The following is a 13,616-nucleotide window of genomic DNA, read 5'->3' as shown; positions in this document are numbered from 1 at the left end:
GTAAATAGAAACTACATTTACATACATAAATCTAGATAAATATACTGTAAATATATACGTACATACATATATAGCAAATTATATATATATATATATACATACATTTGTACATCAAATGGATGTAATAAACAAATGCTATTTTAATGTTTCTCAAATTGCATAAAAGACATAATTCTATCGATAAACATAAACACACACACACACTTATGCTAACGTTTTAAATAGACATTTAATACTTATATTAATTATATACATACACAAATACATAATTGCATATTCTACATATGTAGTAGTTAATTGGTACTACAGTTAATCTGCCTGAAGAATAACAACAACAAGAATCACGCGTTTTCCATTTGGACAGTGAGCTAATATGTACTACAACAAATAGATCAATTGAGTGTACGCAATAAATGTTTACGAGGCGGTCAGTGGTATATTATGACGTAAATTATAGAATAATGTATAATATAATTGTAACTGTATATGTAAATGTAACTATAACTATCTAGACAAGCGTCAAACTATCCTAACAAATACCTAGATACACAACACCCACGGCCAAAAGCGATGAAAAAGCAAACAAACTTTTAGCAATTTTTGAGGTTGTAATTTGCTTAATCAATTAAAACTCATGTGTAATTAATCGCTTTGTCAGATAATGTGTAAAATAATTAAGTAAAGAAACCAAGAAACCAGTCCTGAACTTCAAATACTCGGCTGTTTGCAGAAGATATACACAAATACTGCAATCTACTGTTATAGACTCGAATACCCTATGCCTATGGCAATCTGTCATTTGCTTCGTTGTATTCGTTGTACTCGTATTCGTATTCATTGTATTCGTATTCATCGTTTAACATTAACACAGAAGCGATACTCATAGCCCTTAGTTAAATATCGTGCATAATTGTTTGGTATTTTAGAGTGTGTTAAGTATATGTATGTACTTAATCGACTAAGTGTAAAAGATGCAGCTAAAGAAACCCACCACTGAGCACCTTCAAAAATGTTTGTTGTGGGCTACAAAAGCCGTTAAATATCTCTTATTTCACCTCAGCTACGATACTATTTTTGTACTATACAAAACTCACATTCTTATATCCATATATAGACACTGCAATATTCAAATTCTAATGGTCAACATTTGTTGGGTGCATTTTATCTACAACACTAATACTTAACACATTAGACAATTTCCAAACCTTTACCACAATGTTCAACTTCAGTTCGATTAAATTCGATTCTATTTGATTCTATTCTATGAAAAGAGAAATATAAATAAATGCCTTCAAGCGTAAGTGTTAAGTATTATGAATAAAGTCTTGAAATATACGTTTTAAATATAAGTATATACCAAACGAGTAATAATAATAATAATTATCATAAGTAATTAGCCGGATTATTTAAGTACTTAATTTAAAAAAAAGATGTGTGTACTTTGTTGCTTTTCAAAAAAGTTTCCTAAAGACAAAAAGAGAAAACCAAATATTATAATAACAGCATAAAGGATGTTAAACTAGACTACATGGTTTAAGTTTTACTAGTTAACAAAATAGTTAAAGGAATTTCTTATTGGATTCTGTTTCATTTTTACATATATACATATTAAGTTTATAGTTTTATGTTTCATTTATTTAATTATGTCATCTGTTTTATCATTGCAATGAATGAATTAAATATTCTCATCTGTTATTTCAAAGCGATCTGTGTGCATTTTTATTTTCATTTTACTCGAAACGCAAACAAAGTAGATATGACAATCTGTGAATTGTATTTTGTGCTATATATTCACTTTCCTAATCCTAATTTCAACAAAGTCATTACACTCTTGGTACTCTCTGAGTACAGGGTATAAATACAAAATAAACTGCATACTCAATGGCGTTGGCACTTTCAAATATTCAAATACTCTGCGTTGTGATTGTTCATTAAGTGTACGAGTATGAAATAATAATAAACTATTTATACGATACACACAAACACACTCATGCATATACAATTATAATATGATAAATCTGTATATAAATCTAACGAATATTGAATGCTGGATATGCACGCCCTCATGGGTCACTGACTTATTTTTAGCTCAAGACTCAAACTCAAGTGAATTAACAATATAAAACTCAAATAGTTAAGATTTAATTAAATGTATGAGCATATACGTATGTATATTCATTACTTTCTAACAATAATTTTATTATGACACATCTGCAGAACTTTTAATGTGAAGTTCCAAGCATTCGTGTATGTAATGTGTGTAAAATAAAAAGCAGGAAACTGAATTACTTCGATATACAATACGAAAAACTTTATGAAATTGACAACAATTAATAATAGCTCTTAGACATATCAATTTTATTTAACAAACCTAAAAACTAACAACAATACAAGAAGCATTCGATATATATGTATGCTTCGTAAGTACACAAAACATTATGTAAATTAAATATTGATGATTGCATTCCTGTTTAGCGTATAAGAAGATAATGTTTCGAAAATGCAAATACTCGAATCTTCAGAATGCATAATGCATCATTGTAGGTCTGGAAAATTACGATACACATATACAATATTTTTGGATGAGAGACTGATCAGTTCTTGAAATATTGAATGCAATACGAATATTATTATTCTCTTTGGTGCCATACTCAATTCCAATCAATCAATCAAGATCATCCAATTCACTTCAGGCCTATATATGATGGTATATTGGCAAAAGTTGCGTAGAAGACATACTTTACAGGTCAGTATTAACGACACTCTCGAACGATATGTAACGGGAGATCAGTCGGAGTCGGAGACTGTCCCTATTGTCCGACTGATTGCCGAGCAGTACGAATACAAACAGACAAAAAAGTACCATAAACAAGTACACAACTCTCAGACGTAAGTTTTAACTGTAATATGCAAATCTTTTATAAACAAAGAAACTGTTACTTTATGGCATTAGTTGAAATGCTATAACCTCTTGTTGAACGTAAATTGTACTTAGCATGTAAATTCTCAAAAAAAAAAAACAAAATACAAAACTTGCAGATACACATATTTATATTGTACTAATATTATTGAGATAGTCTTAAATATTTTACGGTACATATGCATATGTACATATGTGTACAAATGCAAAATGTAAACATAAATGTTTTCATGGTTGTAACTGATGATCAAAATAGGTGTAAATTGATATGAAAAAGACGGAATGAAGGCAAACGGATTTTACATGCTATCATTTAACGCAAACTGCTTTAACTTTGCTTTACAGTGTTCGTACCTAATAATAACAATTACACTTTTTGGCACACAACTAATGCATTTCTTTTCAACGAAATCGATATGAAAATCGTAATTGAACTTGTAATCGAAATTGATAATGAAAATGATAAACAATATTTTTTTCTTTTACACATGCAATAAATTCTTTACACTTACACTTGATAATAAATTGATCAAAGTAAAGATATTTGAGAATCATGAATATTCCCTCCAAATAATTTTTAAAATTATGTATTGCTAAAATGGTCAAATATGTTTGGCTTTGGCTGCATCTCTGATAATTATAATGGAACGAAATGTTTTTAGCATATTGAGAAAACTGTCTAATAAGTACTTAACGATGGCATATTATATTTAGCATGATGTTACCAGTTATATTAAAAATTTAAATAATTATGATTATTATGATTATTGTGTATTGTATGTGTATGTGTAACGTATGTTGTACATGTAAACCTATAAAGCAAAAACAAAAAAAAAAAAAAACAAACAAAAAATAGAAAAAACCAAAAAAAAAAAGCAAAGCTATGGCTCTTGCCATTAAATTGTAGTCAATTCTTCGAATGCATTAAAATAAGTGAGAAAAAAACGAATATATAAAAAAAAATGTAAGAAAGCATAACTTGCTAATAACAGTACCGTCTAAAAAACGATGACGACGATGATAATGATGATGATATATGGACACTATTTTCTAAAAATATTACAACAATAATTTATTGATTTGTTGGTAATTTTATAAATACATACATACATACATATGTATACATATACACAGTTAATTTCGTTAGCTAGCAAAACGACAACGACAACTTAGGTAGCGCTGAGGTAGTTAAACTTTATGAATGTTGTACCCAAAGCCCATACAATTCCGGTACACCCACGCGAGCGATCTGTACAGTCAAGAACCCTGCCTCATCGATGGATGAATTACGATATACACACTTATCGTGTTGTTATCGATCACATTACCGTTACCTACCAAGTTAGAAATGTTCGCTCTCTCCTAAGCCAAAGACACACACACAGTTAACTCTATCACACATACACAAACACACACACACACACACACACACAATTTGTTGTATTCGTTGTACTTACTCTGCCATTTTTGGTGTGATAATCTATTGGTTGTGCGACTGTTTTGAAGTCGTTATACACATTGTTGCATTTCTACACAAGAACAAAACTAAAATTAAAATTTGTAATGAGTTCAACTTCAATTTCCTGTTGTTGCTTAAGTTATATGATGTACTAACTTATGTATATTAATTAGGTTTTTCTTTGTATACGTTTTCATTGTACAAGCATACTGTAAGAATTTGTTAACTACTTTAGTCCATATGTTACCTACCTTTAGGTTAAGCATGTGTAATTTAATCAAAAATCATTTGAGCAACCTTAATGGAAATTAAGTAAACTTACAAAACTCTAGTAAAAAAATAAAAATCAATTCAAATGAAATCACAAATAAACTGGTGGTCATGAAAAAACAAATCCATGTCTTTTATTACCAGTGCTGCCAACTTTTTAGAGGACAAAATAGCATCTATATTTGATTTTGCATGCACTTTCTACACAGTTTTAGAAAACATATTCCAGCTATTGAACTTTGAAATTGCCAGAACTAGCTATTAAAAAGCTATAATGGCAACAGTGTTTATTACATTTAAATTCGTACCGCAGTTAAACTAGCTTGGCTTGGGTACTAGCTAACAAAAGTTTAGCTTGGACAAGAACCAGCTAAGCTTTAGCTTTACCTCGGGCTGTTTGCAATTTTGCTCTCTTTGTTTCTGCACTTTACTCTCTCAATTACTGAGGCATAAACTCAGTTTGTTAGCTTTGTCATTGTCCTTTGCTTTTGCTTTTGCTTTCGCTTTCGCACTCGTTTATTTAGTTCACTGTGTTTAGTTGCGTTCTGGCATCATATCCTGTCGTTAACGCTGTTGTCCTTTTGCTATCGTGCTAATCTGACCAATACCCAAAACGACTTTGAGTGCATTTGAGGTCGCCTACAGTAATATTTGTATTATTTGTAATACTTTCTGATTCGCGATAGTGTCGTGAACAAGCATAAAAATCATTTAATATTGCCATAACGGCTTGGAATAGATAACTTCAACTCTCGTATCGGTGGTGGTTAAAGTTAAAGTTCAACCGTTTAAGTCAGCTACGTCTAATTTTTTGCTGCTCTCCCCCTTCCGGCCCGGTCCGCAAAATATCGTTTTCGCAGTGCGTCCGGTTTAAACGGCTTCAAAATTAACTACTCAAAGTACCATCACAACGCTATGTCCCTATCGGCCATAGCCAAGGTGAGTAGTCCAGCATTAATGGCGCTAAAAATTTGCAAAAGAAAAAAAGGAGAAATCATTACTGAAAACTCACTCATACTATGCTAATAGACGCTGGCAGTAGTTTGAGTGAAACTCATACTATTAGCGTGCATTATCCACACATGCGTCGAGCCAAAAGCATATTTCGCTAGCGTACACACTGCGAAGTAAGGCGAACAGGGTTGTCAGCATGCGGAAATGTCGACGACAGAGTGGAACATCGATGTGGATAGAGTTAAGCTCGACAACCCTGGGCGGTTGTGTTCAACTCAAACTATGTACATACAGAGTGGCGTGCGCTGAGTTTCAACCCCTAAAAGCGCACCCCAACGAAACTTTCTGAGCTATTTCCGTGATACGCTCGCGGTGCCTGTGCCTTTTGAGCGCGGTACTGTCGGATGTCTGCAAGTGTCCTTGGCACGTCGTATTGGCTTGCTTTTGCTCGACAACGACAATGATAGCGATAGCGACCAGGCCAACGTCAACGGCAACGTGGTTAAGGTTAATGCCCCTAGCCGACCTTGATGTACGACACACTTCGGGACTCGGCGCCGATTCGGCCTACTGTGGGGTCACTGTCTCTCTGGATATTACCGACTTTACTTTCACATAGGTTCAATGAACTTTGAGGCAAACTTATTATGCCACTCAACATACACACACACACACACATACATACAATTTATTTTTGCTGTCTCAATGTTGCGTGTGTAGGCCGCCCCTTCCGACTGTTTCCCGGAATAGGGAGGCGTTTTGATTCAACTGATGAGGATATACACAGGATATACATACGTACATCATTTTTGGGGCTCGTTCGGGGCCATTGCCCTTTTCTGTTGCTCTGCACATTTAGGGAGCTCTTTTTGGTACAGGCGGTCAGTGTGTGTATAACATTCCTCCTGATTGCATCATTATTAAATCACGGAAAGTCCATTGACTCGAACTATTCTTTATGAATCATGTAGGTATAACAAAGAAAAAAAAAATAAAGGTCGAAATTAGTTAAAAATATTTTTTTCGAAAGTGTTCCGCTTTTCACTTTTATTTTTAGCTTACAAGATTTCAGTTACGAACCTTAAACTTTGTAGACTGACAAATAAAAGATAATGTTTTTTTTAAAAGTTCAAAATAACACACAATCGATTTTAAATAATATTGAGACCTCATACGATTTGAGTTTCATGTGCTGTATTAACGTAACATTTACTGTAGCATACCTTGCGGATGCTTTAGAAAAAAAGCTGTGAGATAAGCTAAGACCGAAATTGTACTCGCCTCATTTTTATTGCTTCTGTATGCTAAGTTACATTATTGATTTTTTCTTACAACAATTGCAAAGCAAAGATCGAGTTAGGAAAAATCGACTGCATATGAATCGTTCCGTAAGAAATTGTGTGAATCTCTTTTGCAGCCCTGAAGCAGTGAGATTGCTCCTGAAAGATCAATTTTTATTATCAGCTAGTAGAAAAATAAGTGCATAAATTAAGCAGAGTATCAGCAGCACAAGCAACAATCAACAAACAACAAACAAATTAGCAAACTCACTGCTGAGCAACTGGTTTGACCAGATTACTTCTTAAAATATGCAGCTCTTGTTATGAGGTTTTTTTTGTGTGTACTCGTTATCAGTATCAACCTGTTCTGTTCTACAATATGGTCCGCATGCTCGCTTGTCTCACAGTATTTGTTTAAACGAATAAATGGGTGATACACGACAATCGGCTGGTTGAGGTTCTCATTTGGCTAAAGGCGCAGACGCAGTTGACAGTCAGCAGTTAGCAATAATAACATATTCTTGTTAAAATGTCCACTAATACGAGTAATATTCTTTCTACCGATGCACAGCCGATACTCTATTCGTATTGGCGCAGCTCGTGCTCATGGCGCGTGCGAATCGCGATGAACCTAAAGGAGATACCCTACGACATCAAGCCTATCAGTTTGATCAAGTCGGGTGGCGAGCAGCACTGCAATGAGTACCGTGAGGTCAATCCTATGGAGCAGGTGCCAGCACTTCAAATCGGTGAGTAAATTACTATAATATAAATTGAACCAGCTAGCTAATTTTATTTTTGTATTCTTTTATTTTCAGATGGACACACATTGATCGAATCCGTCGCCATTATGCACTACTTGGAGGAGACACGTCCGCAGCGTCCGTTACTTCCACAGGACGTCCACAAGCGGGCAAAGGTGCGTGAAATTATTGAGATAATTTGCTCCGGCATTCAGCCGCTTCAAAATCTCATCGTGCTCATCCACGTGGGCGAGGAAAAGAAGAAGGAGTGGGCACAGCATTGGATAACACGCGGCTTTCGTGCCGTAGAGAAGGCTCTTTCCACCTCAGCCGGCAAATACTGTGTGGGCGATGAGATATCCATGGCGGATTGTTGCCTTGTGCCACAAGTGTTTAATGCCAGAAGGTATGATTAACTTGAATATGAAACTCAAACGAAAAGTCGCCTAATGATTCAACTTTTTTTAGATTCCATGTGGACTTGCGCCCATATCCGATTATATTACGCATTGATCGCGAGCTGGAAAGTAATCCAGCATTCCGGGCTGCTCATCCTTCCAATCAGCCGGACTGTCCGCCGGAGCTGCCCAACAAATAGAATTTTCCGACGACAACTGCAAAGCGCCGTAAAACCAAAAAGTGAATTGCAGTTCGTATCACAAACCAATTGAAAAAAAAAGAAAAACAAAAAGAAAGTTCAAGAATACGAAAGCGAAAATATGTTTGATTGAAGTTAAAAAATCAGTTGGAGTATATTTCATTGAGATAAACAGTCGGATGTGATTTAAAGAATTGCTAACAGCATTTAATTATGCACTATTGCATACAAATACAATACTATCAATGAACAAAAATAACACTTTGAATGCATTGCAAAAGAAAGAGAAACGAAAATCAATATTAATATTTTCAGTACATTTTAGTTTTCCTCAGTTCTCAATGTGAAAATGGTCTTAAAGATGAACTCATGTATGATTAACTTATTTTTATGAATTTTATTTAGGCTAACAGAAACAAAACAAAATCAAGGAGAACTCAAAACGAAAAGCAAAATTAACTTCAGGGATTTAACTTAAAGAAAAAAAAAAAACAAGAAAAAAAAAAACAAACTAATTTTAATGCATAGACATACATATACATTCTATAAACAAAATCGAGTATATCTAAACACGTATTAGTAAGACAAGTTGGGCGCTTAATAAAGAAACTTTTTGAAAAGTACAAAACTTCAGTCAACGAAGAAGTGAACTCCACTAGCAGGCATTCATATTATAAACGAGCAGCAAGAAACCAGATAATTCATAAGTAAAGAACAAAATATACAAACTATATACAACACCGTAGATTTCTAGAGGTCTCTAAAATCTTAATATGTACGAGTATATAAAAACATAAATGTCTCTTAGCTACAATGTGAACAAATCAATTGTAAAAATCTGCTATTCTTTCCATTCAATTTAAAGCACAAAAAAAAAACGATAATCCATTAATTTATATGCATAATAATAAAAATTGTATTTTTACTCAAGTTCTATAAAAAGAGCAGTTTAAGAATTTTCGAGAATTTCTATTTTGTAAAGGATCTTTGCTCCACTGTAAAATTAAACGAATCGCCTGATTTCGCAAACTCGTACAAACCAATTGATTGCATATGACTATGTTAATATCCATAATATTGTAACAGTTCCAAATATTAACTACATATTTAATGAATAAACTTCTAACTAAACTTACTAAGTTTGTAATTTATTCACGATGAATCCATTAAGCTATCTTTGAAAAAGTGTTGCATACTTTTAGGTGTTGGTCTTCAAACGATGTTATCGATAGTGTGAAGAACTCTTATCGCAAATCCATATAAGCAAAAACAAACATTGAATAAAACACAGAGGTCTTGTTGGTGTTCAGTTCAGCACCGATTACGATCACTGACAATCTGTTTTTCAATATTAAAATAACATAATGAGTGCACTAAGGAGTCCGGTGGGAAGGTTGTTGCATTCCACTGTTTTAAAATATGGAACTCGTCTATCCAGTTCCACTGTCCCCAAAGATGCCAGACCGGTTCTCTACTCTTACTGCCACAGCTCATGTTCCTGGCGAGTACGTATTGCACTGGGATTAAAGAAGGTACCATATGAGATTAAAGCAACCAGCTTGCTGAAGACAGATGAGACACATTGCTATACCAATGAGTATCGGGAACTGAATCCAATGCAGCAGGTGCCAGCGCTTCGAATTGGTGAATATCGGAGAAGTTATTTAAATTCTTGTGCTTATTTGTACTTGCTTATAGATGGGCAGACTCTATGTGATTCGGTGGCTATTATGCACTATCTGGAAGAGACTCGACCGGAGCACCCACTTCTGCCAATAGATCCGATTAAGCGCGCCAAAGTTCGGGAAATTGTGGAAATTATTTGCTCCGGTATTCAGCCTTTGCAGAATCGTCTTGTATTGGCACACTTGGGCAAGGAAAAGAGCATGGAATGGGCGCAACATTGGATATCACGGGGCTTTCGGGGACTGGAGCAAGTGCTGTCCGCTTCCTCTGGGAAATATTGTGTTGGCGATGAAATTTCCATGGCTGATTGCTGCCTTGTGCCACAGGTCTTCAATGCCAGAAGGTAAACATATAGTGTAACTAATCATTTAAACACTATTTGAATATTTTTATCTCTCTCTCAGATATAAAGTGACCTTGGAACCATATCCCACAATTTTGCGTCTTGATAAGAATTTGGTAAACAATGCCACTATTGTTGACTGTCATCCACACAATCAGCCCGATTATCCAAAGAACAAGAAATGAAAGACATTGAATTAGTTAACTTCAAATGACAATCATTTTATAACAAAAAAAAGAAATTATAGCCTTATAGGGTCACAGATCAGCATTAAAAGAGTGCATTTAATAAAAACAGATTATTTCGACTGAATCGAAGCAGTTAAAAACCAAATGTCATATAATTTTTACCATAGTAAATATAAACAAGCACGACATATATATGTTCTGCCTGCAGCAAAAAGATAAACATGTACCACGTTTCATTAAGATAACTTCGTAGCTGAGAAAATAAGTAGTTTTTATTTAAACAGACGGACATAGCATTTAAAACGTTACACATTTCGCAAAATTGTAATAATCTCAGCAAGAGTGTACTATCCCGCATCGAGAAAGTGTAGCATACTTTTATGATAGCGTTTATTTTAACTAATATATCGATATGCATTTGATACCTAGAAGAGACCAGACTAGACTATATCGATAGTGCGATGCATTTTAATCTCTAAGCAAAGTAACTGTATATCTGTGCAGAAGCAAAAAAAATTAGCGGTGTCATTGGTGTCCAAAGTTCAAGATCAGTGCCAATTTTTTTCTTTTTCCACAAGCTCGAGTTTGAATATAAAAAAAAAATTATTTGTATTAATTAACATAATGAGTGCAGAAAAGCCAGTGCTCTACTCGTTTTGCTTTAGCTCGTGCTCCTGGCGAGTTCGTATTGCATTGGGATTGAAGAAGATACCATATGAGATTAAGCCAATGAGCCTGACCAAGACTGATGGAGAAAATTGCTATACCAATGAGTACCGGGAACTGAATCCAATGCAGCAGGTGCCGGCGCTTCACATTGGTGAATATTAGAAATGAATTGCAAATTTTTGTGCTAACTTAAACTTGTTCACAGATGGACAGACTCTGTGTGATTCAGTGGCCATTATGCACTACCTGGAAGAGACTCGGCCGGAGAACCCGCTTCTGCCCAAAGATCCGATTAAGCGCGCCAAGGTGCGTGAAATTGTGGAAATTATTTGCTCCGGCATTCAGCCTTTGCAGAATACTCTTGTAATGGACCACGTGGGCAAGGAAACGAAAGTGGATTGGGCGCAACATTGGATAGCCCGTGGCTTTCAGGGATTGGAGAAAGTGCTCGCCGCTTCAGCTGGGAAATATTGTGTTGGCGATGAGATTTCTATGGCTGATTGTTGCCTTGTGCCTCAGGTGTTCAATGCCAGAAGGTAAACATTTAGTGTAACCCATAATTTCAACATTATGTGTATTATTATTTGATTTTTCTCCACCTTTCAGATATAAGGTTGACTTGGAACCCTATCCAACAATTTTGCGTATTGATCAGACTTTGGGAAACAATGCCGTTTTTCTCGACTGTCATCCAAACAATCAGCCCGATTATGCAGAGAACAAGGATTGATGTGGGTCAAATTGTTTCATTTTATTTGCTTAATTTCCATTTAGATAAACATAACTTAGTGGATTACCGATCAGCATTGAATGAAAGCCTAAATCGATGCGATTAAAAACCAAATAGGCATTTATGTATATAAATGTCAGCCAATATAAATAAATATTATTATGTATTCCAATAAAAGTTACTCAATTTTTAATATAATCTTTATTAGTTTTTTTTTTTCTTTTTATATAATCTTTCTTAAATGTGTAATTCATGTTATACGTGTATTTTTAACTCTTTTTATGTACCTTCTGATGTGGATTTTTACTTTACAATTTTTCTTCGGTTATTCATAACGGATTTTTCTTGCGTCTCATCATAAAGTGTGACATTTCTTGGTGTTTGCATTTGTTGTTGGTGTTCCATTTTGTAGGCGTCTGTCTATATGTATGTGTATGTAAATGTAATCAACAAATTTTACTATAAATACTATTATGCACATGTGTACGTATGTGCCAGACGCACTTCATAACATTACCATTAATTAGCATTAGATTTCGTATAATGCATAACATCGGTACTTTTGGTACATCGGTCCTACCTAGATTAGTACTTGGATTTACTTTCGTAATACTTTTACCAGCCTATCGCTGTATTTTATTTTATCTTTTGCTTTGTTTTTATCGCGCTGATCGTAAAGAGTTTTCTTTATATTCATTTTGGGTATGATTCCCTTGGGTTATATGTATGTACTATGCATTTTGTATATATGTAAGTAAGTATATGTAGAGAAGGGTAACTGTTTGTTGTGTACATTTGGGGTTTTGGCTTTGGGCGAACCAGTTGCCGCTTATTTCCAAGTTGTACAAGATTGGTTTTATTATACGAGTAGTTGCAAAAATTACGTGTTCTTTTAAAATTTGAATGAGCTACTTTACTTTTTGATTTCATTAATTTTTCGATTTTTCTTTTCTTTTATTTAACATTTTCAATAGACTATTTGTAATTTGAATTTTTTCATCCTTTAAAAAAATGTTATTTGAGAAATGAAATTCTGACTAAGTTATGTTAAGGTTTGTGAAAGTGATTTTATCTTTTGCTAATTTTCGATATCAATTAAAATTATAAATAAATATATATTTCTAAAATCTTCAGAATCTCATCATTATAAAACTTCAATTTATAATAGATTTGTAATAGAGCATAACTAAATATTAACTATTTTTTTGTCTGTTTGTTTTTCCTCTTTTTTATATAAATTTGTTATCTCTTTATTTACGATAATTATTGCATTTAATTAATAATAAAGATGTTTCTTCGCCGTTCTCTTCTCGTTACTTTTTCTCTCAATATTTCTTTGCTAAAATTTTTTTTAAATATTTTGCTAATATGTATAAGTAAAACGTTTATATTTATAATTTGTTTGTTTTTCTTTTTGTATTTGTAGTTTTTTTTTTTTGTTTTGTTGTCGATAAGTAAATAGATGTTTATTATCGCTATTTTAACAACATACTCTAGGTCGTACATGGTGTTGCACAATGAGCACATACCAAAGAATTTCTTGCTACTTATTGGATTTGTTTAAGAGCCGTCATATATTGCACCTACTTTAATGTTACATTCTCGTGTATACATACATTTAATTTATACATACTCTAATATACAATTCATTTTGTTAATTGTTTATTCATTCACTTCACTTCATTTCTTCCATTATTTTTTGTCATTATTATTATCACAGTCAAATCATAAAAGATTTAGTACTTTTACTTTTGAATGAGTTTCCATGATGTTTTT

The 13,616-nt window shown here is 33.7% G+C and overlaps 2 protein-coding genes across 6 annotated transcripts; both read left to right on the top strand.

Annotated features, from left to right (window-relative positions):
• Positions 1-5,427: 5,427 nt before the first annotated feature.
• On the top strand, positions 5,428-9,359 carry LOC117791637 (probable maleylacetoacetate isomerase 2). 3 transcript variants are annotated; one of them, XM_034631444.1, is made up of 4 exons: positions 5,428-5,588; positions 7,455-7,632; positions 7,702-8,032; positions 8,095-9,359. In XM_034631444.1, exons 1-4 carry the CDS (start codon positions 5,565-5,567, stop codon positions 8,222-8,224), a joined length of 663 nt encoding a protein of 220 aa, XP_034487335.1. In that variant the 5' UTR covers positions 5,428-5,564; the 3' UTR covers positions 8,225-9,359. The 3 variants fall into 3 exon arrangements, with proteins under 3 accessions (XP_034487335.1, XP_034487336.1, XP_034487334.1); XM_034631445.1 differs by lacking the exon at positions 5,428-5,588 and adding an exon at positions 6,562-6,570 and having other exon boundaries at positions 8,095-8,879; XM_034631443.1 differs by lacking the exon at positions 5,428-5,588 and having other exon boundaries at positions 7,327-7,632.
• Positions 9,360-9,557: 198 nt separating this feature from the next.
• On the top strand, positions 9,558-12,033 carry LOC117792098 (probable maleylacetoacetate isomerase 2). Of its 3 annotated transcripts, none has more exons than XM_034632080.1 (3): positions 9,558-9,868; positions 9,923-10,253; positions 10,315-10,586. In XM_034632080.1, the coding sequence occupies exons 1-3, from the start codon at positions 9,589-9,591 to the stop codon at positions 10,436-10,438; spliced, it is 735 nt and encodes a 244-aa protein (XP_034487971.1). In that variant the 5' UTR covers positions 9,558-9,588; the 3' UTR covers positions 10,439-10,586. The 3 variants fall into 3 exon arrangements, with proteins under 3 accessions (XP_034487971.1, XP_034487972.1, XP_034487973.1); XM_034632081.1 differs by lacking the exon at positions 10,315-10,586 and adding an exon at positions 11,717-12,033 and having other exon boundaries at positions 9,568-9,868; XM_034632082.1 differs by lacking the exons at positions 9,558-9,868; positions 9,923-10,253; positions 10,315-10,586 and adding exons at positions 10,954-11,261; positions 11,316-11,646; positions 11,717-11,916.
• The last annotated feature ends 1,583 nt before the right edge of the window (positions 12,034-13,616 follow it).

This window comes from Drosophila innubila (assembly GCF_004354385.1).
Source record: "Drosophila innubila isolate TH190305 chromosome 3R unlocalized genomic scaffold, UK_Dinn_1.0 2_E_3R, whole genome shotgun sequence".
In the NCBI taxonomy this organism is placed as follows: domain Eukaryota; kingdom Metazoa; phylum Arthropoda; class Insecta; order Diptera; family Drosophilidae; genus Drosophila; species Drosophila innubila.
This window is presented reverse-complemented; position numbering and strand designations above follow the sequence as displayed.

Coding starts and splice junctions, on each gene's coding strand:
- LOC117791637 (XM_034631443.1), top strand. CDS start 7,413: ATGTCCACTAATACGAGTAATATTCTTTCTACCGATGCACAGCCGATA. Junction 7,633..7,701: donor GGTGCCAGCACTTCAAATCG/GTGAGTAAATTA, acceptor TTTTATTTTCAG/ATGGACACACATTGATCGAA. Junction 8,033..8,094: donor CAAGTGTTTAATGCCAGAAG/GTATGATTAACT, acceptor AACTTTTTTTAG/ATTCCATGTGGACTTGCGCC.
- LOC117792098 (XM_034632081.1), top strand. CDS start 9,589: ATGAGTGCACTAAGGAGTCCGGTGGGAAGGTTGTTGCATTCCACTGTT. Junction 9,869..9,922: donor GGTGCCAGCGCTTCGAATTG/GTGAATATCGGA, acceptor ACTTGCTTATAG/ATGGGCAGACTCTATGTGAT. Junction 10,254..11,716: donor CAGGTCTTCAATGCCAGAAG/GTAAACATATAG, acceptor TCCACCTTTCAG/ATATAAGGTTGACTTGGAAC.